Here is a 23,739-nt window from a genome sequence, read left to right on the forward strand (position 1 = left end):
CGAGGGCTGCGTGTAGACCTTTTCCCCGGACAGGCGCAGACACATGCGCCAAATGCGCGGGGACAGCAGGCAGAGCAGGCGGCCACCACGTCCTGAGCCTCCTGGTTGCTCCCGGGGGAGAGGATTTTGCGTCTGCTGCCTGGACCTAAGCCGGGGAAAGAAGGTCCCTTCGCCTTCAATGAAGATGTATCTGACAGTAGGGGAGTTGGGGGAGGGGTTTGCAGCTTGTCTGAGAAGGGGCCATCCTTTTCCATTTGAGTTGGACTAACTGGGAAACCAACATCATCCATCAAAAAAAAAGCGCGTCTGGCAATTCCCAAGACAAACCTGCGGGCCCCACACATTCTTCTGGGGGGGGAGGTTTGTACTTCGCAGGGGGGGTGGTTTCTGGGGGTAGGGTTGTGGAGCCAAACCCCAGCCCCCAGGGACTATTATTTATTTCGTCTGTGGGTACAGCATAGAGGCCTCACTCAGTTCCCGCAAACAAAAGATTCCGCTGCAAGCGTTTTGGGTTTCAGCCCCGTAGTGGCCACCGCACTCGTTGTACCCCTCCTACTTAAAGACCAAGTTGGGCATTCTTCCTTTTCATCTTCCTTGGGCTCTCAGTCTCCTGACTTCATTAGACCAAAATATGGAATGTCAAGAAGTTGTGGGGTGTGTGTGGGGGGTGGGGGGTGGGGGGGATGACGCTTGCGCACCTTGAAAAAGGGAGCAAGTGTTGGTGGCTGACCCCTGTGCAGGGCTGAAGCATCACGGATCTCCATTTCAGACAGTGCATTTCAATTCTTGTCGTGTGCCTTTGTCCATTTATATAAAGCAAAGAGCTCTGAGTGACAGCCCCAGTTAGCCTGCATGAGCAGATCCTAATAAACCCTCCCAAACCCCGACCTAAAAAAAAAAAAAAAAGCCACCTGCCTGTTTGCCTGCGGCTTATTATTAAGACACCTTCTCAGCTTAAATACTTAAAAGCTAACCAAATGAAATGGCAATTAAGACTAAATTACCCCTTCTATCTCTGAGATGAGTGTGTGGATCCAGCCAATTCTTCTGAGATAGCCAGGGTTGGAGAGGGGACCCCGCAGAACCTCAGTATTGCGGGCATGTAGCCACGGCTACCCCCTCCAGGCGCTAGACCACTTGGTGCCCGAAGCCAAATTTTGAACGAAGGAGAAAGCTCAAATACTGCTTGAAAGTCGAGAAATCCACGGAGGAGCTAGAGATAGGTGTGAGCTCCCTCCTTCCTGTCCTCTCTTTGCAAAATACAACTTTCAAACATTTAAGGTGTATTTGGGGGGTACTGGTGTTCAAATACCTGGTGCCACTGCTAAATGGACTACACCCCCACCCCTTATCTAGCACTGTTTCTGAAAGGGGAGAAAGGAAACACAAAAGAGAGGGAAATGAGATGACTTGGGGGGTGAAAGACAACGTTTTACCTAAATGTAGAATCTTGTCACACATCTTTATCCTCTTGTATTTTTCTTAAATATATTGCCAGTTACACCATTTCTTTATGATGGAAACTTGGGACTGCCCATCCTGGCTATTTATTTTAAAAGCTGCAGAAAGTCTATGCCACCGCAGGGTGTTGCCTTTCAAAAAAGGGAAAAGAACCCAAATTCAATGTAAATATGGAAAGAGCAGTATTGTTTCCACTTAGATAAAGGCAGACACCCCAATCTAGGTGAAATTGATTTGGGTGCTTGTTGGAAAAAAAACAGCTTTCAGCATCCAGGGAGTGGAACCAATAGGAAAGAACACTTACTCGTGTAAAAGGAAGCTTTAATTAATATATATATATATATATATTTCTATCTCTAATATACGCATATCGGAGCTGGATCTTTATCTTCACAATAAAATGTGTGCAAGTACTCTCTGCAAAGATGAGTCCCCACCTCAGTCGGTATAGAAAAGCATGATAAAGGTTGGAAAAAATGGATAAAAATGTTGAAAGAACCTCCAGTTCCTTATTAGGCGAAGATACAATATTTATTCCTTGTCTCCTGGGATAAATCTCTTCTGCCTATTGTCCTCCCAGTTCTCAGTGCTGATGCTTAATTTTCAAAACTTCTATATTACCAAGGGACCTACGACATCAGCCAAAGAAATACTCAGCAAGTACAAAATCTGTTCCAGGGAGCTGCTTTTGTGCAGAGGGAAAATTTTGTTCCTACAGGTTTTTAAGTGGGTAAGAGGCAAGGAGCTATCTGATCCGGGCAAAGCCATTACAATTTAGATCTCTATCTATAGAACATTTTTTTCCTTAAAAAAAAAATTGGAAAATACAAGAAGTTTGGATTTTTTTCCCGATTCTTTTTTTGGAGGGGGAAATTGCATCGTAAGCTTTCGGAGAAACCCAACATGTCAACTACCTTTCCGGGACTAGTCCACGATGCCGAGGTATTATTACTTTTTTTTTTTTTGAGCGCGCGTGTGTGTGGCGGCGGCGGCAGTGGTGGCGACGGCGGCAGCTTCCCCTGTCTCTAATCTATATTGGACCGTTACGTTTAATTATAATCTGGCTTTCAGGAGAAGTTAAGGAAGGAAAGGGGAGAAAGTTCGTTATGACATCTGTCGCCAGGAAGGGCATCTCTCTGCCACGTTAAGAAACATTTGCCATAATGAGGGGGGAAACCATAATCCTAATAATAAAGAAAGGGAGGAGGTGGTGAGGAGAAAGAGATAGAGATGGAAAAAAGATACTCAGAAAGGCAAAGTAAAGAGACTGATGGGGGGGTAGGTGGACAAGGGGGGGGGGAACAATGCACCCCTTTTGGAGTGGGCTTATTCTAGGAAAGTGAAGCAGAAAGGGGGGGGGGAGTCGGATTTCTTGCCCCAAAAGGTTACGGAAATGAGCAAGTTGAACGATTTGCGCAGACTGAATTTTTTAAATACGTAGACAGTGATTTTGAGCGTCTCTGAAGAAACATTTTGGCCTGGACACTGGCGGAATCTCGGGGTTGGGATCTGGCTGGAGTGGCTCTGTTGTGTACCGACTCTCTCGGTCTGATCCCCGCGGCCCGAGTCAGTCGCAAACCTGGCTCCCAACGCCCAGCTCCCTACGCAAGTTGGGCAGGGGCTGTGCGTGTGTGTGTGTGTGTGTGTGTGTGTGTGTGTGTGTGTGTGTGTGTGTGTCACCCGCACCTATATAGGGTGGGGGATTTTTCCCCCCGCTCTCGACTGTAAGGACGAGGCCGCCCACCCCCAGTCCTCCAGCTCGCAAAAGCTGTCTGTCAAAGGCGCTGAGCCCCGGCTGCGGCTCGGCCCAAGCCCTGGGCGCTCGCTCTCCTTGGAGAGCCAGGCTCCTGGCTCAGGGAGAGCGGCGCTTTGGTTGCAAAATGACAAACCTCAAGTTTTTCTGCTCTCCCTTTTCCCCCTCTTCCTTCCAGATACGTCACGACGGATCAAACAGCTACCGTTTGATGCAGCTTGGCTGTCTGGAGTCCGTAGCCAATTCCACTGTCGCCTATTCCTCCTCCTCTCCTTTAACTTACTCCACCACCGGCACCGAGTTTGCGTCCCCCTACTTCTCCACTAACCACCAGTACACCCCGCTCCACCACCAGTCCTTCCATTACGAGTTTCAGCACAGCCACCCGGCCGTCACCCCCGACGCCTACTCTCTGAACTCGCTGCACCACTCGCAACAGTACTACCAGCAGATCCACCACGGGGAGCCCACCGACTTTATTAACCTGCACAATGCGCGGGCGCTCAAGTCGTCCTGCCTGGACGAGCAGAGGCGGGAGCTGGGCTGCCTGGATGCCTACCGCCGCCACGACCTGTCCCTCATGAGCCATGGCTCTCAGTATGGAATGCACCCAGATCAAAGACTCCTGCCAGGGCCCAGCCTGGGGCTGGCCGCCGCGGGAGCAGACGACTTGCAGGTAAATAAGCATGCAGTGAATTTGTCTGCTCCCTCCCCTCTTCGTCCTCCCCCTCCCGCTCGGTTAAATCTCTGACTAAGCGCTCTCTCTCTCTCTCTCTCTCTCTCTCTCTCTCTCTCACGCGCGCGCGCGCACACACACACACACACACACACACACACACACACACACACCCCACCACCACCACCACCACTTATGGAAAGTTATAAAAACAATTAAAGGAGGCGTGTGCCATTCGGTTCCTCTCATTGGATCAAGGCATTTCACCTGGACGCTCGGGAGTCCGGCTGCCTGCGGGCCCCCACTTTCGGCTGGTCTGCGTGGAAGTCTTTTGTGAATCCATATTTGTGTCCCTGAGGGGACAGAGTAGGAGAGATCAAGGAGGCTGGGGCTGAGCCTACTGGACTCAGAGTAAGACCCGATAAGCTGATGACCAATCTCACCCTCAGTCTGGGCGCTTTGCTACCCATGTGTCCTAGTCGCGTGTCCCAGACTGAGCTGTAGAGAGCTAACCGTTAATTGGCAGGCTGGTTTGTTCTGAGGACGTTGTTGGGACCCTGAGCTCTAGCAGAAGTTTCACCAAAGATACTAGATGGCTGTGGAGAGCAAAGAATCGCAAATGAAAGCCTCAAAAATGTACCCCAGTGAAAGGACCTGCACTTCTCCAGGTGTGGAGTTGAGCCTAATCCTTTCTGCCTGAGGTGCACTGGACCCACCGCCCAGTTCATTTACAAGTTTATTTTTCCTCTCCATGCCATTAACTTTTAAGTAAGATGCAACTCCTTAAGAAGGAAATGAAGAAATAAAGGGGGAGAGAGGGAGAGAGAAAAGAAATAGGAAGGGAGAAAGGAGAAAATGAAGAGTGAGAGGAGAGAGAGGAAAAATGGAAGGAAGGAAGGAAGGAAGGAAGGAAGGAAGGAAGGAAGGAAGGAAGGAAGGAAAGAAGGAATTCAGATATTGTGGAGGCCATCATTTAATTAGATATCTCTTTCCTACTTTCTTAATTCATTTTTGTACATTTTTTGAAACAATTGAATTTATAATTATGCAAGCGTATTATCACAGCCTCATTTCAAACACATAAACCACAAATGTCCAAAAAATCCCCAGAAGACAAGAATTTGTAGCTTCTTTTGCCTGAAAGTGCAGCTCTACCTGTGAGTCCTACTTTTTCAGTCCACACAAAGCTGGTCACCTCCTCCACCGTCTCCACAAGGAAAAGCGAGATGTTTGACGAGCACAAGTTGGAGACGTAAGAGATCCCTTGTTGCGCACAGAAAATCTTTCCCCCTCATTTACCTCCAAGCAAGGGATCATTTTAAAATTAAAACGAAAGCCCTTACAGTCCCAACAAAGAGCCATAGCCGCAAGATCGGCACACAAGAAAAAAGATTTGGCTTCGTAAACCTTGACTTTCTACATTTACATTCACGAAATAATTTTATACGCTCAGGGCATTTTTACATTTTTCACAAGGATCCCCTTATGTCTCAAGGGGGGGAAAATCTGCCATTCAATGCTTAGCTCAACTAAAACCTATTTACTCCTTTTAATAGCCGCGTCTGCTGCTGATTTTTTTGTATCTGTACAAATTTTTTTTCTGTGCTAGGCACAAAGCCGGGCATTTTTCAAAAGAGGGGATTAGAACATTTGCAAGCACCAGACAAAGAGCGAATCCCGTGCAAAAGAACACCGTAGTTTATCCAATTTTCGACTTAGTGCCATTCAACTGGTCATTTATGCAATGTCATCCGACCAAACAACATGTTTTACTTATGAGGAAGAAAAGTTTGTTAAGTGAAGAGACCAAGATTCGTTTCTGCTAAGAAAATAAACATCTTAACGGTGCGCCAGAGAAGGGGAGGGAAAGTGGTCACTCCCTCGAAGGGCTTTGAGGCCTTTTACCTTCTACATTTCAGATATTTTGAAACCTTTTTTCAGCCCATGACTTTTTTATATTCTTAATCTTTTTTTTCTGTTTATTACTCATACTGAGGGAATATTCATACTGAGAGAGAGACACTCCAAAATACTAGAAGAAATTGAGGAGTACGGTATGATATATTCATGTATTGATGGTCTATAGACATATCTATATAAGTATTTACAATTGTATATATGTGTATATACGAAGCAACTGGTAAATCTGGCAAGTTATTTTCTTCCACTCCTCCTGGACTTAGTAGGCAGAATGAAAGAGAGAGAGAGAGAGAGAGAGAGAGAGAGAGAGAGAGAGAGAGAGAGAGAGAGAGTCATAGTTACTTTTAAAACAAGAAAAGGGGGAGGGGATGTGTGGGAGAAACCCGTCTCTCTCCTTTTATTTCTTCCTTTTAAAAACATTCATCAGCATATGCCTCATTTCAAATGCAACAAATGTAAATATACTTTTCCCTGCACAGAATTTTAAGTGAAAGTCCAATGGTTTGGAGGGCGGTCTAAGTCTGCCTAACAGATGCAAACAGTCTTGTGGCTTCAGTTCCATCTTTGAGTCCCCTAAAAAGATTTGCTATGGCCAACAAAGGAAACTGTCACACCTTTTCCCATCACCGCTTTAATTTATGCTCAGTCTCCAAGTTTTTTTTTTCATATTGATTTGATAATCACTTTAAGGCAGAACAGTTAAAATAAGAAAGAGCTTGTGAGTAGGCTGAAAAGGGGGCTCTTACAGGCCTGCTTCAATATGGTGAAAATGGGGAAGCGAAAAGGAGCCAGGGCTGTAAAGGTTGTTTTGTAAAGTGGGTTTTTATTATGCACCGACTCTCTCCGCATTTACTTAACTCTTCACGGGCTGTTGGGTAGGTTAACACCCTTCAAGGCCTCTTTCATGTCCAATACCTCGTTTGTTTGTAAAGGAAAATGAGCCTTTAACACATTTCGACTCAGAAAAGAAAAAAAAAACAGAGAGAGAGAAATTTGTATTTTTCTTAATCAAAACTCAGCAAACCATTTCCTCCATCCCAGTTCAAATAATCCCTCAATCCATTAGGAGCCTGAAGATCTACAGTGAGTGAACCTGAAGATGTCTCCTCTGTAAGACCCATTTTGGGTAGCACTGTATGGTGCTTCTACACCTGGGGTAAAGTAGGACTCTCATGAGATAACTTGGATGATCCACTTGAAATGACTCCTCTGAGGTTGTAAGAAACCCACAGTGCCAGACTTGACACTTTTGGTGTAATTTGCTTCACGCAGAAAGTGCTGTGGAAACTGCCTGTATCTGTGCTATGTGCCTTGATGGGGACTCAAAGGGCTGCTCATTCTCTTATGCCAAGATGAAAGACACTCAGACTCTTTGAAGTATAATATTTTATGGCGCTGTAAAATGCATACCTTAAGATTTATACAACTTTTAGATTGTGGTTTTCTGGCAAAACTCTTTCTTAACATCATGAGTGCTGCCAAACTTGTTCCAGCTCAATGGTTGCTTTTAAATGTCTACTGTGGTGGGGTTTAGGGATGGGGCAGATTGAAAGACTTAACTCCTGTGGGCATGCCTATTAGTTATCTATTTGAGTGATTTTGTTTCTTTTTCTTTTATTAAGGGTTCTGTGGAAGCCCAGTGTGGGCTTGTTCTCAATGGCCAAGGTGGAGTGATAAGAAGAGGTAAGTAAGGACATGTTAAAACTAAACCTTCTTCTCTCATCTATTACTTTGTTTTGAAGATCTGGTGGCACTTTTAAACATCAGATCCCTTGTCTTATGATAAAGAAAACAATTACTCATGGTCAATTACTCTTGTCCCACACAGGCACACTCACATTAAGAAGCCTCCCTTCCTCCACCAAAGCTTGAACCTAGCCTGTGCCCAAAAGACCTTGATAGAAGAGATTTGCTGTTTCTCACAGAATTGTGACAGAATGAAAGTTCGAGACAAAAAAAAAATCCTCTCACACCTCTTTCCCCCATCACCACATCCTCGAGCAGAATTTCTGGTCTCTTTTAGCCCTAAATGTGCCAGCCACAGCCTGAGTGTTTGAGGTGATGGTGTTAGCTTGAGGCTTTGAAGAATTCTGTGAAAGGCTAGATTCGCTGAGGCTTCAGGGAAGGCTAATGAAACACCAATATTGTAGCTGCCCTTATTTTTCTAAGTGTCCAGAACATTTCTTTCTTTAAGGGAGGGTGGGAGGAGGAGGTGGTGTTAACTGTACCGGATAAAGCTTTCTTGTTCCCATCTGTTGAGGAAAACATCTGAATCCAGAGTTACCCATGGAATTGGAAGGTGGGGCGGGGGGCGGGGAGAGGGTACAGGCAAGAGTAGAGAGCTGTTGATTTCGGCTCAGACACTGAAGGGAGCTGCATCTCAGATGTTCCATTTTGACAAAAGGTTTTCAACTATGTCATTTTAAGGGCCTCAAGGCAGTACAGATTTTGCTGGCTTCCCACTTAACTGTACCCAAAGTCTATGAAGCTTATTTTCCTAGCAAGCTGAGTAACCCGAGGAGTATACAAGGCAAGGGGGACCAGCTGTTATCCCAACTTTATATGAATTAATAAGATGTAGCCTATTCACCAGGACTAATTCCAGCTCCAGGGCCGCAGTTGTCTTTAGTAACTGAACCACTAAAAACTGAGTCAATTCTGATGGCACCAAATAAATGTCCCTCAGTCTCTCTCTATCTCTTTCAAAGCTCATTTAAAGATTCCAGTGTGTTTCCAAAGAAAGAAATGCATTGATAGAAAGCAGTGGATTCATTCATGTTTGCAACCCGAGGTCCAGTGTGAAACTCCATTTAAGTTGAGGAAGGAAGAAAAGAAAGAAATGCTTTCCTTTTGGAACTTGGCTATTGTCATAGCAGATACTTGAAACTTGCATGAAATGTTAAATAGCTATTCAATTCTGTTATTTCACCCCATGGAGATTTGAACACTCTTTTTTTAAAAAACTACCGTTGCTGCTCCACAAAGATGTTTTTAAATGAACAACGTCAGCCAGGCTAATACTCGGCCATGTTGAAATGCCATGAAATAAGCCTAAGACTAATGAAAATCAAAATAAAATATACATACTGTTGGGGGGATAGGTTAAAAATACGCAGTGAAAGAGGGGTCAGGAGAGCTATGCTGACCTGTGTCTGTTGGGCGGTCATGCTAAAGGTGAGGCCGAGCACTCAGGGCTCACGAAGACATCGGTGGTGCTGAAGGACAGCGCCACTAATTAGCGCCGGGAGCCGGCTCCTCCCAGAGCCCGGCACGCGCTACTGCGTCTTTTGCGTTCAGTTCCGCACTTGATCACCTTCTCAATTGCTCGGAAATTGCATCAGATTGTACAATAGCTGACAGAGAATGGGAATTATTCGAGGCCGAGGGCGGGAGCTGGATGGGAAACGGCTGTGTAATAAGTTAAATTTTCGAAGAGAGCCTTAGGGGACACCCCCACACCGCAAAAAGACCAACGCTCTTGGGTAACTACAAGAGGAGAGCTGCGGTCCTAGTCTATCAGAGCTATGGAAACGGTCTTCTTTAGGTGATGTTTCATTGTTCTTGTAGGATTCAGTGCCAATTCGTTGCACCTCAAAATCGGCGCCAGATCTGCTATTTTAAATCAAATACAGATCTGTTAGGAGAACAGGGTGGTTCCAGAGAGGAAAGGGGGTAACTTGGGGTTTAGGTCTATATTGTATGACTAAACCCTAATACCCTCTCCCACGCTGCGAAGGCATTCAGAATTTAACTGCTGGGTTTATTCCATTTCTATGTTTCTTAGAGAAAGGCCAATTAACTTGGTATAGCCTTAGAGAGCAAGGTATGTGTCTGTCTACTCTGAACCGATCAATGTTCGTGACAATTTACAAATGGATAGCAAGGATTTCAAGGAAGGCTTGCATTAAAAGGTGTTGTATGTCCTGCCTGAGCGGGTCCAGCCCCTCATCTCAGGGCCCTCGGTTTTTAAAGAAACGTCAAGAAAGCCCCTTCTCTGTGTTGTCATGGTAGTGCGCAGGATTCCCAATATCAATAGCTCAAGTCACCTTTGTTTTTCAGTAATGTTGGGGACATTAACTCAATTACCCTGCCATATCGCCATGTTGTGTAACAGCATAGACGGGAATGTCTGTTTCTCTTATAATCCATGCTTTACAGGTGACTCTCCACATGAAATATCATTTCTTGAAAAGCACAACTTTTTACCATTTTCCTTCTCTTGCTAAGCTCGCGAATAAACTTACATTTCTAATGATTTCCAGAATTTACTATGGGGGAAAATTAGATTTCACTTCCCAAGACCGCGGAAGAAAGGCAGCTTCCTAAGTGCCCTATGTGAGTTCCTCCACAGAGAGGCTGTCCTTGTTCGTAGTGGGGTGTGTCTGGGCTGGGGGGAGTGTCAGTTCTTTAAATTTGGCCACTTCGATTTGTACGAAACAAGATACCATTTTCCTGACTCACTTTGGTAAGTGGCAGTTACATTAGTTTTGCCTCTAATGAAGGCCCAACAGCCGAAGAAGGCGCAGAAGAGGGGGCAGCAGCAAGGTAATTACCACCTAGATAAAATATTTGCCACCGCCTCGGAGGTGCAGCTCCCCGCGCGCTCACTCTCGGTTAATGGTGTGCGCGATTTTGCCCGCAGCTCCGCCACTCCAACCATCAGAACCAATAATCTTTACTTTACCCAGTGCTCGGGTATCGATAGCTTCTCTCGCCTCCGGCGTCGGCTTTGATATGTTAATATTTCTGAGTAGCAAATTCTGCAGAGATCATATTAATGTTGTACATACAGAGTGGAGCTTTGCCTTCGTTGAATATTCAGATACTGGGTTTCAAAAGGCATCTCTTGAAGAAATGAGGCTTCTATTTACAGGAGTCGTCTGTGTTTTTAATCATTAAAAAAAAAAAGAAAGGAAAACCCACTCTTCTTTTCCCCATGAATCTTCCGAGACTCCCTTATGGCCCCCTCCCCTTTGTCAGGCGCTTGTCCCTTTCATTTCTCGCTCTGAGAATTTTATAGTAAAACAATGTTGATGACGAAGACGACGATGATGATGATGATGAAGCTAACAATGAGTGGATCCAGATTGGAATCGGAGGGGTGGGGTTCAATCGAGTAGGGGGGCTGTGGCCTTCAGAACAGGATGGAGGTGAAATGAGAAAACCTAGCTTTTTCCATATGTGGGTGAGAAGTGACATTTTGGCCCTGGTCTTTTTTGTGAAATCGGGATGGCAAACTCGGGGAAAAAAAAAAAAAAGGAAGAAAGAAAAAAAATGAAAAAAGTGAAGAGGGGAAGCGCCCTTGTTTCGCTTTGTGATCACTCTGCCTTGCAGCCCCAGGCTAATTTCAGAAGCTTAAATACCGCCATAGCCTCTGGGCCACGCGGAGAGGGAGCGGACCCGGCCATCCGCAGGCTGGAGCGCTTTCCGGATTGCCCTTGGCTACACAAAATACAAACTACTTTGAATCAAAACATTTTTGGGGAATTAATATGATCTGAACTCTGCACGTTTTAAGAGAGCTGGAGTTTGTCAGATCGCTTAGAGGTGACTGGCACGCCAAGGCGGAGGCATTTACGCTGCGGTACAAACATTGTCAGATCTGATTTAATTTAAAAAAAACAAAACCAAAAAACACCCTTCCATGAAATGGAGCTTAGCATCAATCGCCCAGTCTGCCAATAACAGGGTGGGTGGATCTGACCGCTTTTCCCTTCTGCAACCCTCACGGCTGCCCACAGGCTGCTTGGGTAGGAGGATACGCTTTTCTCCGCTTCTTCGCGTTTCTCGAGGCCCCTGAGCTTTGTAACGCGAGTTAGAGCCTTTGGCTCTTTCAAGCACTTTCTGGAAGGAGTAAAACTGGAGAGGGTTGGGAAGCCTTGTACCTCTTCTTTTTTCAAAACCCATGGAACCTCTCTTTACTCGAATAATCCAAACTTATCTCTATGGCTCATTCATTGTGAAAATGGAACTAAAGATGCACTTGAAGCCTCCTCTGCCTCGTTAGTCCCCAAATACTGATTTTGCAGATTCGGAATTCAGCTTCCTTTATCTGAAGTATAAAATTCATATCCCAAAAGATCTAGACGCATGGTTTGTGGGAAATCTTTTTTGGCGGGCCTGAGGAGCTGCTTTTCCATAGCCTACTGCCTTCTCTCTAATTTCTTTATTGCTTTGAAAATCACCGAAAGCCAAAGCGCTCTCTGCGTTGGAAAATGGGGATGAATCCCGCCACACACACCCACGGCCACATTAAACCAGTAGGTCTCTCCATTTCTTTTGTTCTGCCTGAATTCTGTCTGCATCAGGAGGAGAGCTTTCAGACTTGGTAATCCGGTTTTACCTGGTGTATCCTTCCCCCAAACAGCGCAATTCGCGGTTTATTCATCATCTGAGGCCTACTTGATTACAGTTAAGTCCCTATCCCTTTGTTATTTGATTACAATTAGTATCTGCTGCCATGGGGGAGGGGATTACATGGGAGAATTGGGATTGGGAAAGGCAAGAGGCTAGAGGGAAACCGCCGAGAATGGTCCTACCCCACCCAGTGTAAACGCATACCTCGCAGAAATGCACCCGCAGAACAAACTGGGACAGGAAACTCCTGTAATCGCTTACACATTTTTAATGTGTCAGGAAAAAAAAAAACGAGCGATCACTGGAGATGAAGAAGGGGAGGAAAAAAATCCCTGCCGTTTGTATTTCTTTCATTTGAATTGTAAACATCTGTTTGGCTGTAAGGCGAACAGAACATTTATTTTGCTCTCAAGATTTGGTCTAATTATGTCAACACCGAAGCGGCGGCGAGTGGGGCGGTGCTGCGGCTTTGGAGAGGCTGTGCGCACCAGCCCCGCGCCCGGAAGCCCGCCGGGAAGTATTGATCGCACCTGGAGTGAGCGCAGGGCCTCTAGCCATAACCTGCTCTGTGCTTAGAGGGGGGAGACACCCGGAGGGGACGCGTGGGGCTTAGAGGCAGCTTTAGGGGCGCCTGGGGAGCCGCGGTTCCTTGGAGACGACCTTGGCTGTTTCCTCTGTCCTAATTGCCTGCAATGAGAAGAGGAAAAGCGCCGCCCAAGCATCAGCGTTTAGCTTTCTATCAGGTAGCAGCGCAAAAGGTGGTGATGGTGGCGGCGTTGTTTGTGTGTGTGTGGTGGTGGTGGTGATGGTGGTGGTGGTGGTGGTGGTGGTGGTGCGGGGAGGGGGGGCGGGATGTCTTGTCGCACTCCACAGCTCGCACCCCGTGACGTGGTAGTTGCTCCACACAATAGCGGCGTTGGGTGGCCTTCACTCAGGTTGCTGAGCACGTGTGCATCCATTTCCTCTTGCATCGCCTCACAAGCTGGGAAAGTAAGTAGATTAGGTGTGAGCATCCCCATTTTTCAGATGAACAGAGTGTGTTCCGGAGTTAAGCGCCTAAGGTCGGATGGATGGCTAGTTGGCCAGCTTCTTACTTGCAGCCCAATACTCTTTCCACTCCCCCACACCGTGCCTGCAGACGCAAGGCCAGACGCTTCTAACTCCGTACGACAAGAAAGGCACAGCCCCAACCAACCCCATGCTTCTAACGGCATGGGATCTAACAAGGTATGGCAGCTAGAGACTGCATCTGTGTGTTTTGTGCGTGGTTTTGTCCCCCACACAGTAAGTCTTAGGCTGAGTTTCTCTTATAGCAATGGCAAAGTTATCCCTTTTATGATAACTACGTCCTAGACAAGTGACCTTGAACACAGTCCCTGATTTCTTATGCTGTTCAAGTTTGCAGCATCACTGGAAATAGGAAGCCCTATCTCCAAGTTTCAAATTTAAAAATAGGGACCTTATGGAAGTATTGTTTCTGTGCACTGTGAATGGAAAAGATGTAATCTAGAGAAGTTTTGTAGTCGAGAGTACCCTTGCTCTAGAATGAATATTACATAATTTTAATAAGAGCTGACGTGCGACACAGGCACCATGAGAAATTTCAACTAGCAACAGTGCAGATGAATACTGTAAATGGCTTGGTGTGGTTTACTCTTTCCTGACTTTCCTTCTTTGAAATCTCTTCATTGCCAACTGTAGTCTGGATCCCCTTAAAGAAGTCCCCCCTCGGAACGGTCATTCAAAATGCAAAGCTCTGGTTCTGTTGACCTAGTTCTATTTTCTTTCTCCCTGAAAAATAAACCACTGGGAAGAAAAAATAATCAGGTTCCACATGCCACTGCAAACTCTACAAGTTGCCAAATCTTGAGCCAGGACAAACGAGTTCCCCAAGGCTGCAGCAATGCCAAGTATCAAAGCAACAGAAATTCCCTTTAAAGATTCTGTGACATAAAAAATAAAAGACTCTAGAGTTGATAGCTAATCTGAATACAAAATAAATCCTCTAGGCAATTTGTGTGTGCAAAAAGCATACTCTTACTATGCAGCCTGTGTAACTTACCTAATAAACGCTTATCTGAGCGTAAGCCAGAAGCCCAACCTGGATGTGGGAAAGTTAGCACTTAGCTAGGCAGCAGACCCAGTGACTCCCCTGATTTCACTCATTTTACAAAAATGGTAATATTCTGCATTTCCCTAGGTTAGGTTTTTAACCCATGGTAGATTAGTAAAGCTAGAAAAGATCTAAAATTGTGTCCTTCGTTCCCTTAGCAACCAGGAAAACGACCTGATATGCAAACCTTCTTCTCTCACTCATAATAAATTTGAGACCCACTGCGTGAGATTCTTGGAACTTCAATGTTGCCTGGCTAGTGTGCAAGAGAAGGGGGTGTGTGAAAAAATATAAATTTACTTACGATTCTTGGTGACCTTGGGTGGCGTCCCATTTTCAGGAGAGTGCTGTGTGATTTTTGAATGTAGACATTATTATTTCTTAATACTTTTTTGCTTCAAATGCCCTCACAATACCTAAATTCTAAAGTCATCAGGTTCATGATTCTCACAATATGACACTAAAACCCAAATTCATTGATAATGTAGCTTACTTTCCTGTTCATCTCAACTTTTGAGGAGTCACTTAAGAGTTTATTTTTAACATGCATTTTGCATCTATAGGTACAAAGTGAGGGCATAAACAAAAGTATAATGGTAGTTTTGAGCCCAGGAAACTGGGAAAACTTCATTATTATTATATTATTATTATTAGGGTAGTGCCCCCCTTACCTGCGGTTTCACTTTGCATAGTTTCAGTTACCCGTGTTCAACCACAGTCTGAAAATATTAAAGGAAAAATTCCAGAAGTAAACAATTTATAAGTTTTAAATTGCATGCCATTCTGAGTAGTGTGATGAAATCTCGTGCTGTCCCACTCAGTCCTGCCCTGGACATAAAGCATCCCTTTGTCCAGCATGTCCAAGCTGTATAAGTTACCCACTCTTTAGTCATTTAGTAGCCGTTTAGGTGATCAGATTGACTGTCACAGTGTTACAGTGCTTGTGTTCAAGTAACCTTTATTTTAGTTAATAATGGCTCCAAAGTGCAAGAGGAGTGATGCTGGCAATTCGGATATGCCAAAGAGAAGCTGTAAAGTGTGTGTATGTATAGGAAAAAACAGTGTATGTAGGGTTTGGAACTATTTACGGTGTTGGCCATCCATTGAGGGTCTTGGAAGATATACCTTGTGGCTAAGGGGGACTATTATTTGTTTTAAAATTCTCTGAGAGTGCCGGGCGGGAACACACAGGCAAATTTGTGTTCCCAGCTCCTGAGGCAGGCATTTGCATGGTTTTCCACAGTGTTGGCCCCAAATTTAATGCCTAGAAAAGGATTTCAATTTGACAGTTGAGATTATGGTCTCTCAGATTGCAAACTAAGTCATGTTTCCAGGCACTAGCACTAGCAATTTAGCTGAATGTACAGGACCCACTTTCCAGCCTGGAGAGGGCTAGCTGCTCTGGTGTTCTCAACATCCTGTCTTCTGTCTTTGAGGGACATGCAGGGTGATCACCAGCATCAGAGTGCTTAGGGAGAAAGACCATGGTCTCAGTGCTTTCAGGGGAAATTCAAGTGACCATAGCCAGGAATTCCAGAAAGAATAGGGGTAGAAACACTTTAAGAGTAGGGCAAGGTTAGCCTGTTCCCTCCACCCAGGTCAAGGACCCCTTTGCTGGTTTAAATGTCCTCCCAGGTTCCTTAGCCACCGTGCCCAGTATCTGAATACCAGAGACTCCACCATCATAACATTCTGTGTGAGCTGCTTAAGAAAGGAGGGCAGGAGCTATGTGGGAGGTGGGTGGTAAGTCCTGGACCAGTGCTTCTCAAGCTTTGATGCACACATGAACCATCTGAAGGTCTTCTTAAAATGCAGACTCTGACTCAGGAGGTATGGGGTTGGGCCTGAGACTCTGCATTTCTCCTAGGAGATGCCAATGCTGCCAGTTGAGGACTTCCTTTTGAGTGAAAAGGTTTTGTACAACATTCTCCTGCCCATTTTTCTTCCTCCACATAAAACTCTTTTCCCTCATAGAACTTTACCCTTTTCTGGAGATGTGTCTTAAGATCGCCCTTAATGGAAGAAATCAAATTTATGCTCAGAAAAGCAAGCTTCGAATTTGATCTTGCTACTAAATCTCAAAAGCTCTGCCCTCAGATTGCTCAGTGCGTGGGGGAGGAAGGCAGCCTTGGATCCAGGGGCTGCGTAGCCGCCATCTTAGCAGTGTGGATATTGGCTCAGGAATTTTGCAGTAAGGGAGGATTGGGCAGTAAGTAGGAAACTCTCCACAGTGGTGATCATCTTGGGTCCTCAAGTCTACTTTAGCTGCCTGAGGCTAGAGGATGTACTCTGTTGTTTCTGGAGGAGAGCAAAGCTCAAAGGGCTTTCTGGACCTTGGAGAGAGAAGCCCAGCATGGCAGAATTGCTTTGGCGATTTTGCTGTTAGCAGTTATCTTTGCTCTCTAATATTAATAATGATAATAACAACCACAGCAATAATATTATTGGCCACTAACATTTAATGTTACTGTTACTACAATATGTTCTAAGTCTTGTGCTGGGTTTAACTGTGTGCTGATGCTGAACGTTAACTTAAGGTAGAAGCATTTGACCTGTATCATCCACCCTCATGGGCTGGAAGTTTCTGGCAGTGGGCAAATGATTTTTAGTGGTGCCTGTGTTTGGTAGATGGATGTGGGAAAGGAGGTGATAGTTCTCAAACATTTTGGAAAATACCTTTCAAAACTTTTGTGTGTATAGTAAGTCAGGAATAAAACAATTCATCCATTATATATGTGTCTGTGTGCACGCACGTGCGCGCGCGCACACACACACACACACACACACACACACAGCCATGGATAAATATATATACCTACCCTCTGCAAGGTTAACTAGTGGAGTTTGTGGGTTTTAATTCATTGAAGTGTTTCTTTGTGTGAATGATGTCAAGGTTAACACTGGTGGGCCAACACTATAAGATCCTAATTTTCACTAAAATGAATATCATACCATCATAAACATTTCTTGTATGATCTTTGAAAGACAAAACCTTGAGTGTTATTTGAAAGGACATCTTCAGAGCAGCTTTTTGAGATGACACAGGTGATATTGATATATGTACATATATATATAAATTGTGCTACATATTCCCAAACCCTGAGCGGTGTGTTGATATTAACTCTTTCATGTAGTTATCTTCTCTCACTGTCATTAACATATAATATACTTTTTCCTCCAAAGGTGGTACCTGTGTGGTCAACCCCACCGATTTGTTTTGTTCTGTCCCTGGCCGTTTGTCCCTTCTCAGCTCGACTTCCAAATACAAGGTGACCATTGCGGAAGTGAAGAGGCGCCTCTCACCACCCGAATGCCTCAATGCTTCACTCTTGGGAGGCATTTTGAGAAGGTAAGACAAAGTTGTTTCCTGGCACTGTGGGTCTTCTAACTGTACTGATCATAGTCCTCAACCCTCAGCCCTTTCATCTTTTGTCCAATGTTGCATTCCCCATGTGGTCAAGTCATCTCATCATTTTTCTCAGAACAGAAAATTTCAAAACCTGGTCTTTATTTATTTTTGGACAGAGCAAAATCCAAGAATGGGGGCCGCTGCCTAAGGGAAAAGCTGGATCGGCTTGGCCTGAACTTGCCCGCGGGAAGACGGAAAGCAGCCAATGTGACCCTCCTCACTTCCTTAGTTGAAGGTATGGCTTTTCAGCTCTGCAAAGTAATGATGCAAGTCTTTGAAACTCAGGTTTGTTAGATTATGCTGTTTCATTTTTGTCTGTGCTATTAAGCAAGACAGTTAACAGTTGCAAATGAATTTCCCAATTAATCTTGACAATGATTAAATTAGACTTAGTCTAAGGCTTAGATAATTCATAACGTATTTAATTTACTAATCTTGGCAGTAATAGGGAAGAAGACAACAATGGAAGATTTAGGTACTTCAACACATGTACCCGAAATAACAGCAGCGAAGAACTGCCTGTGCTATTGTCATTTTTATTATTGTTTATTTTAGAGTTCAGATAAATCTGATTTAACTCATTGTAATTCAGTGCAACATGATATGCAGGATAAATAATAATGCTTTATAAAGGTTTCACAGAGTCTAGGCATGATACCAATCCTGAGAGCACATTGTTTTAATCCTAGAAGACATCTCTTAAAGTGCTGTGGTGTTCCGTGGCATTATGGGTACATAATCTGAGTCACAGAAAGGTTAAGGTTAACCAGTGGAATAGAGACAGGTGTAAATATGTTCTTGGAAGTTACTTTTTTTTTTTCCAGTTTACCTTTTGTTTCTTCTGTAAGGACTAAACTTTATATATTCACATTCAGTCTTCTTTTAAGAAGAGGTCTTCTTGAAGATTCATTTTTAACTTTGTGGGGGAGCTTTTGAACATCAAAGGAGAGCTCTTTCATTACCCAGAATGCTATTGTTTGCCAATACTCCCCTGAACACACTTGTGACACTTGTATTGGTTGCTTACTTGTCTATAAGGGACTGTAGGTGGTGAGAAATAAGTGAAACACAAAAACAAAAATCATGTATTTTTCCAGATTATCAATACATACCATTTGCTGAACTTTGTGAAGTAGAGTGTTCTTGATGTTTGTCTTGACAAAATTGCTTTGGTGATTTTGCTGTGAACAGTTATCTTTGTTTTATTCCCTATTTGTAATGATAACAACCACAACACTTATATTTTTGGCCATTAACATTTAATATGTGTTACTGTTACTGTGTTCTATGGCTGTGCTGTGTTTGCCTGCGTGTGCTGATACTGAGAGCTGACATATGGTAGAGGGAGTTGACCTGTCATCGACCCATATGGGTTGGGGGTTACTGGAGGAAAGTGCAAAGGAGAAAAAATGACTAATGGGTTGATTCTAAAAGGAGACAGATTTCTGCTCAATTTAAGTAAAAACATAAGTAAAATTATAGCTATTTAACAATAGAACAAAACACTTGTTCAGTATATAATGGAGTGGATTCAAGAATCATATGGATGGTAAGACTTGATTGGTTCTTAAACCCAACTCCACAGTAGAATCAAGCAGGTTTATTTAAAATGCCTGGACCCCATCCCTAAACCAGTTGAAGCTCAATCTCTGGGGACATGGCCCAGGCATCTATAGTCTTTTAAAACACTCCAGTGATTCTGATGTATAATGGAGTTTAAGGACCTTTGATCTAAATGTTCCTTGAGATCCTTACCACCACCTAGGATGGACTGGCTATGAATTCTCATGGAATTTGTAACCAATGTGACAAGTAAAGGCCCAAAGAAAGACCTTTCTCTGTGATGTCTGTGAATGTACTGGACGGTACAAACTGAAGAGCCATAAAAGGGTATATTCACAAGTCTTCTCATTGATTTTCATAGTAGCCAAAAGCACTGGAGTATCCTGTGTGGGAATCATGGATCGATGCTAACAGGGAGAATATAAGTTAAATATGTGAACTCCTAGGATGATCTGTGGTCTTTTGCCAGCTACTCCTTCAGCACAGCTCTCCTATCACAAAAGTACCTAACTTGTGTTCTATTCATTTGGCCTCTGCTCAAAGAGGAACCGCATCAGCCTTGGCTGATGAAACTTAAGATTTTATTCTTCCCAACTGCATCTTACTTTAATTGGATGCTTTTGAAGTCCCCAAAATATTCATGATGTAGAGAAATAAATCATTGTTGAATTTCAGGCACTTTGATGGAACTGAGGAAGAGAGATTTAGGGGCAAAGGGACCTTTTCCATCCCTCAGCTATCCACATATTACATTATGATCTTCAAACACACTCTCTTACACACACACGCACACACACATTCACACGTGTTTGTGCTATGTTCTCTGATTTTTTTTCCCCTATGCCATATTTTGGCATTCTTTTAAAATGCTGATTGTAAACCTACTCTCTGTTGAGTCTCAGGTCATGACCCACAATTTAAAAAAATTACAAGTTGGTTTTCGATTTTTTCTGTCTGACTTATTTTGCTTAGCATAATAATTTTAAGATCCATCCATGTTATTACAAATTGCAGTATTTCATCTTTTCTTATGGCAGAGTAGTATACCATTGTGTATATATGACTTCACTCATATGTGGGATATAAAACCGAAAGCAACACAGGAACAAGATAAACAATAAACAAAAACTCATAGACACAGACAACAATTTAGTGGTTACCAGAGGGTAAGGGGAGAGGGGGGTGGTAGAAGAGGGTAAAGGGGGTCAAATATATGGTGACGGAAGGAGAACTGACCCTGGGTAGTGAACACACAATGTGATAATATAGATGATGCATTACAGAATTATACACTTGAAACCATGTAATTTTACTAACCATTGTCACCCCAATAAATTTTAATTTAAAAAAATTACAAGTTATCTTAGGACATGAAGAGAAATCAATATTTGAAGAACAAGGACATTCCATGTAAATTAGAATAGGCTTCGTTTTAACCATGGGATGACAAGATGGGCAGTTACATTGTTGAGGACCCTCCTATTTATTTATATTCCCACATTTCAGTTGGGTTCGTGGTGAAAACTGATGACTCCTTTCTAGCCAACAAGATGCCATATACTGACTGCATTAGGTTCATCATCCTTGGAATCCTGTAGATGATGCTGGATGTATACAGAATAATGGTGACACAACTCTGATTTACCAACCTCTTGGCAGATTGAAATATAATAGTTGATGCTTCTCTTCAGCACTTCAGCTACTTCTCTGGCTTCCTCCCTGTGTTTTATTTTAGAATATTCTCTGCAAAGTTGGTGGTTTTTAAAACAAATAACGAGGAGTTAATTATGTAGTCATTCCCACCTCATTTGAAAAGAGTGTTGCCGGAGGAAGTTTGGTTCACGTGAGTGGAGTGCTTTCCTGGCATAGTTCTGCTAAATTTGCAAAAGCTCATATAACATGCTCAGGTAACACTAGGAGTTCTGTAAGCACAGTTTAAGTGCTTAAACACAATTGTCTTGGCCTGCTGTTTGTGGTGACAGGTAGTCACATTCTGTTTACATATGTTTTTAAAGAACAGTGTGGACAGCAAAAGGTGAAAATATGCATCAGCAAAAGAAAGGGGACCATGTACAAATGTCGTCTATGATCTCCATTCACTCTTTTCAAGTTTAAACCCTTTGTCACTGTTGTTCCCTTCTTTAGTTTAAAAAAATGTAAGCTCCCAGACCATACCCGGCAGTTCTTACATCATGTGAGCTAGTGGTATCTCTTGCAAAATATATTATCCCTTGGCCTAATACCCCTACCCCCACCCCCAATATTATCACTATTGAAATTTTGTCTGATTTTGGGCTAGTTTCTTATCCTGACTCAGCTTCATTTTCTTAATTTACAAAATAAGGATCATAATACCTGTACTAGTTAGGATAATATGAGCTGTTATAACTGTTAATTCCCACAATTTTAGTCCCTTAACACAATAGAAGCTTATTTCTCATTCATCACAGTCTGATATGGGAATTCCTCACTGGGGCCTTCCTTCCTCGCACAGCCTCATTCAGGGACTCAGAGCCCTTCCATCTGCAGCTGTGCCTTCCTCCAGGTCCTAGGAGCCCTATTCGTTCAGCTCACAGGAAGAAAAGATTTCATGATGAAATTACACAGCTTCTTACCCACTTGGCTAGGAAGTGACCCATATTACTATTGTTCACATTCCTTAAGAACTAATTCCGGAGATGGCTCTGGACTACTAGACTACTAGAAAATGTAGTCTCCAGAGTATGTAAAGAAACAACTCTAGACTATGTAAAGACAAGACAAATCTTTGACGGCCGAGCACCCATTTCTGCCTTGTGTGCCTTTTGTTAGGAATAAATACATTCACATAAACACTTTGTACTATATGGCACAGAGGCACTTAATAAAGATTAGTACCTGTCCCCTAGCTTCTTACTTTCTAAACAACAGCATTCTTTTTTTAAAGATTTTTATTGGGGAATTGGGGGAAGGAGAACAGACAAGTTTCTATCCTTTTGTTCTTCAGTCTAGTTGTGAAGGATGTTGCTTCACTGGCCCAAGTTGGCACCATCATTGCGCTCTTCCCGGGCGAGGCACATCAGTCGCCGGCTTCTGGACAGCTGCTCATGCTGGCTGCTGGCTACACACGGTAGCCCATGGCAACCCACCTGCCATCGCCGGTGACTCATGGCAGCCCAGCTCCAGGTTGAGCTGTTGTTCAGCATCTTAGCTATAGAGGGCAGTGTCAATGGCCCTCATATGTGGGATCCGAACCTGGGCCCTCTGGCGTCCCAAGCCAGCTCTTAACCAACGCGCCACTGAGCCGGCCCAAAACAACAGCATTCTTTAATAGCAAAATTTACACAGGATCATAAAACTTTAGCTCTAGAGGAAAATGGAAGATTGAGTAGTCTAAGGCACTAGGTCATAGCAGTTAAGAGTATGCTTCTTGAGTCAAATGAGCTTGTTTGAACTCACTTCTACCACTTGCTAGCTATGTTCTATAGGGAAATACATGTAACCTCTCTGAGCATCAGTGTCTTCACCTATAAAGTGGTGTTAATAATAGTACCCTACTCATAAGTTGTTGTGAGAGTTAAATCAGAACGTCTGTAAAGCACGTAATACAGTTCCCAGCACAAACTTGGTGCTCGATGAATTTTACCTATCATTATTCTTAAATGAAAAAACTAAGGTGCAGTGAGATTACCTGTTTTGCACAGGATCATAATATTGGGAACAGAAAGGATGAGAACCCAGGTCTTCTGGTTTGTAACACCACCGTGTAAATTCTACTTGAATTTGTATTTTTGGCACGGATTACAAGCAGTTACATTGCTGAACTGCTCTGAATTTAACTAAAGTATAACTGAGGGTTAGAAAGATGTTATCAATTCGTGAGCCAGTTTTTCACAGTGGGTTGGACCTTTCTGCTGCTAGGAGTCCTGGGCCAGTTTCTCGAGCTTTCTCACGTCCACTAGTACAAGTTTTTAAAATCCTGATGAACCTTCTGCTATGACTTAATCTGCCAAAGTTAGGATGACATTAAGTTTAGATTCGTCCCTCATTTCTGGAATAATTCTCAATAGTGTCTGTTGTGCTTTCAATAGAGTTATCAATTTAGTCAGTCAGTCAGTTATATCAGTTGGTTATAAGATTACCCTATAAAACCTTTTTTTTCCAATCCAACAAAACCAACCAAATGTAGGAGAAAGGAATGCAATCACTTGGTGTTATTTCCCCCTTTCCTTTAATACCGAGCCTATGCAATTGCATTTTCCAGGGAACAAGGGAAAAGAGCAACCTACTTGGCAATGAATTCTTTCCTGCAGATGAAGTAAAGAGGGTAGGTGTATCACGTTTGCTTGATTAGCCCATGGCTTTTTACTTTAGGTTGAGGGATTGTTCACTGCTTGAGGCTTGTAGGAATCAAACACCAAAATCTTTTTGCCAAGCATTAGCGATAATACATGCACAGGGTACGCTCAGCCGTGGTTGCTGTTCTCATGGGATTGAGGACAAAGCCG

General features: G+C 43.6%; 1 protein-coding gene across 2 annotated transcripts in view; it reads left to right on the forward strand.

Annotated features, from left to right (window-relative positions):
- The first annotated feature begins 1,853 nt into the window (after window positions 1–1,853).
- The window catches only part of TFAP2D (transcription factor AP-2 delta), a 54,099-nt gene continuing 32,213 nt past the window's right edge, over window positions 1,854–23,739 (forward strand). The window contains exons 1-5 of one of the 2 annotated variants that reach the window (XM_019658733.1): window positions 1,854–2,403; window positions 3,393–3,890; window positions 7,433–7,493; window positions 17,464–17,629; window positions 17,806–17,924. In XM_019658733.1, the coding sequence (XP_019514278.1) occupies window positions 2,365–2,403; window positions 3,393–3,890; window positions 7,433–7,493; window positions 17,464–17,629; window positions 17,806–17,924 (883 nt within the window). In that variant the 5' untranslated portion in view covers window positions 1,854–2,364. Of the gene's footprint in view, window positions 2,404–3,312; window positions 3,891–7,432; window positions 7,494–17,463; window positions 17,630–17,805; window positions 17,925–23,739 lie in introns of those variants that run through there. The other variant, XM_019658732.1, reaches the window with a different exon arrangement.

This window comes from Hipposideros armiger, unplaced genomic scaffold, assembly GCF_001890085.2.
Source record: "Hipposideros armiger isolate ML-2016 unplaced genomic scaffold, ASM189008v1 scaffold_288, whole genome shotgun sequence".
NCBI lineage: Eukaryota > Metazoa > Chordata > Mammalia > Chiroptera > Hipposideridae > Hipposideros > Hipposideros armiger.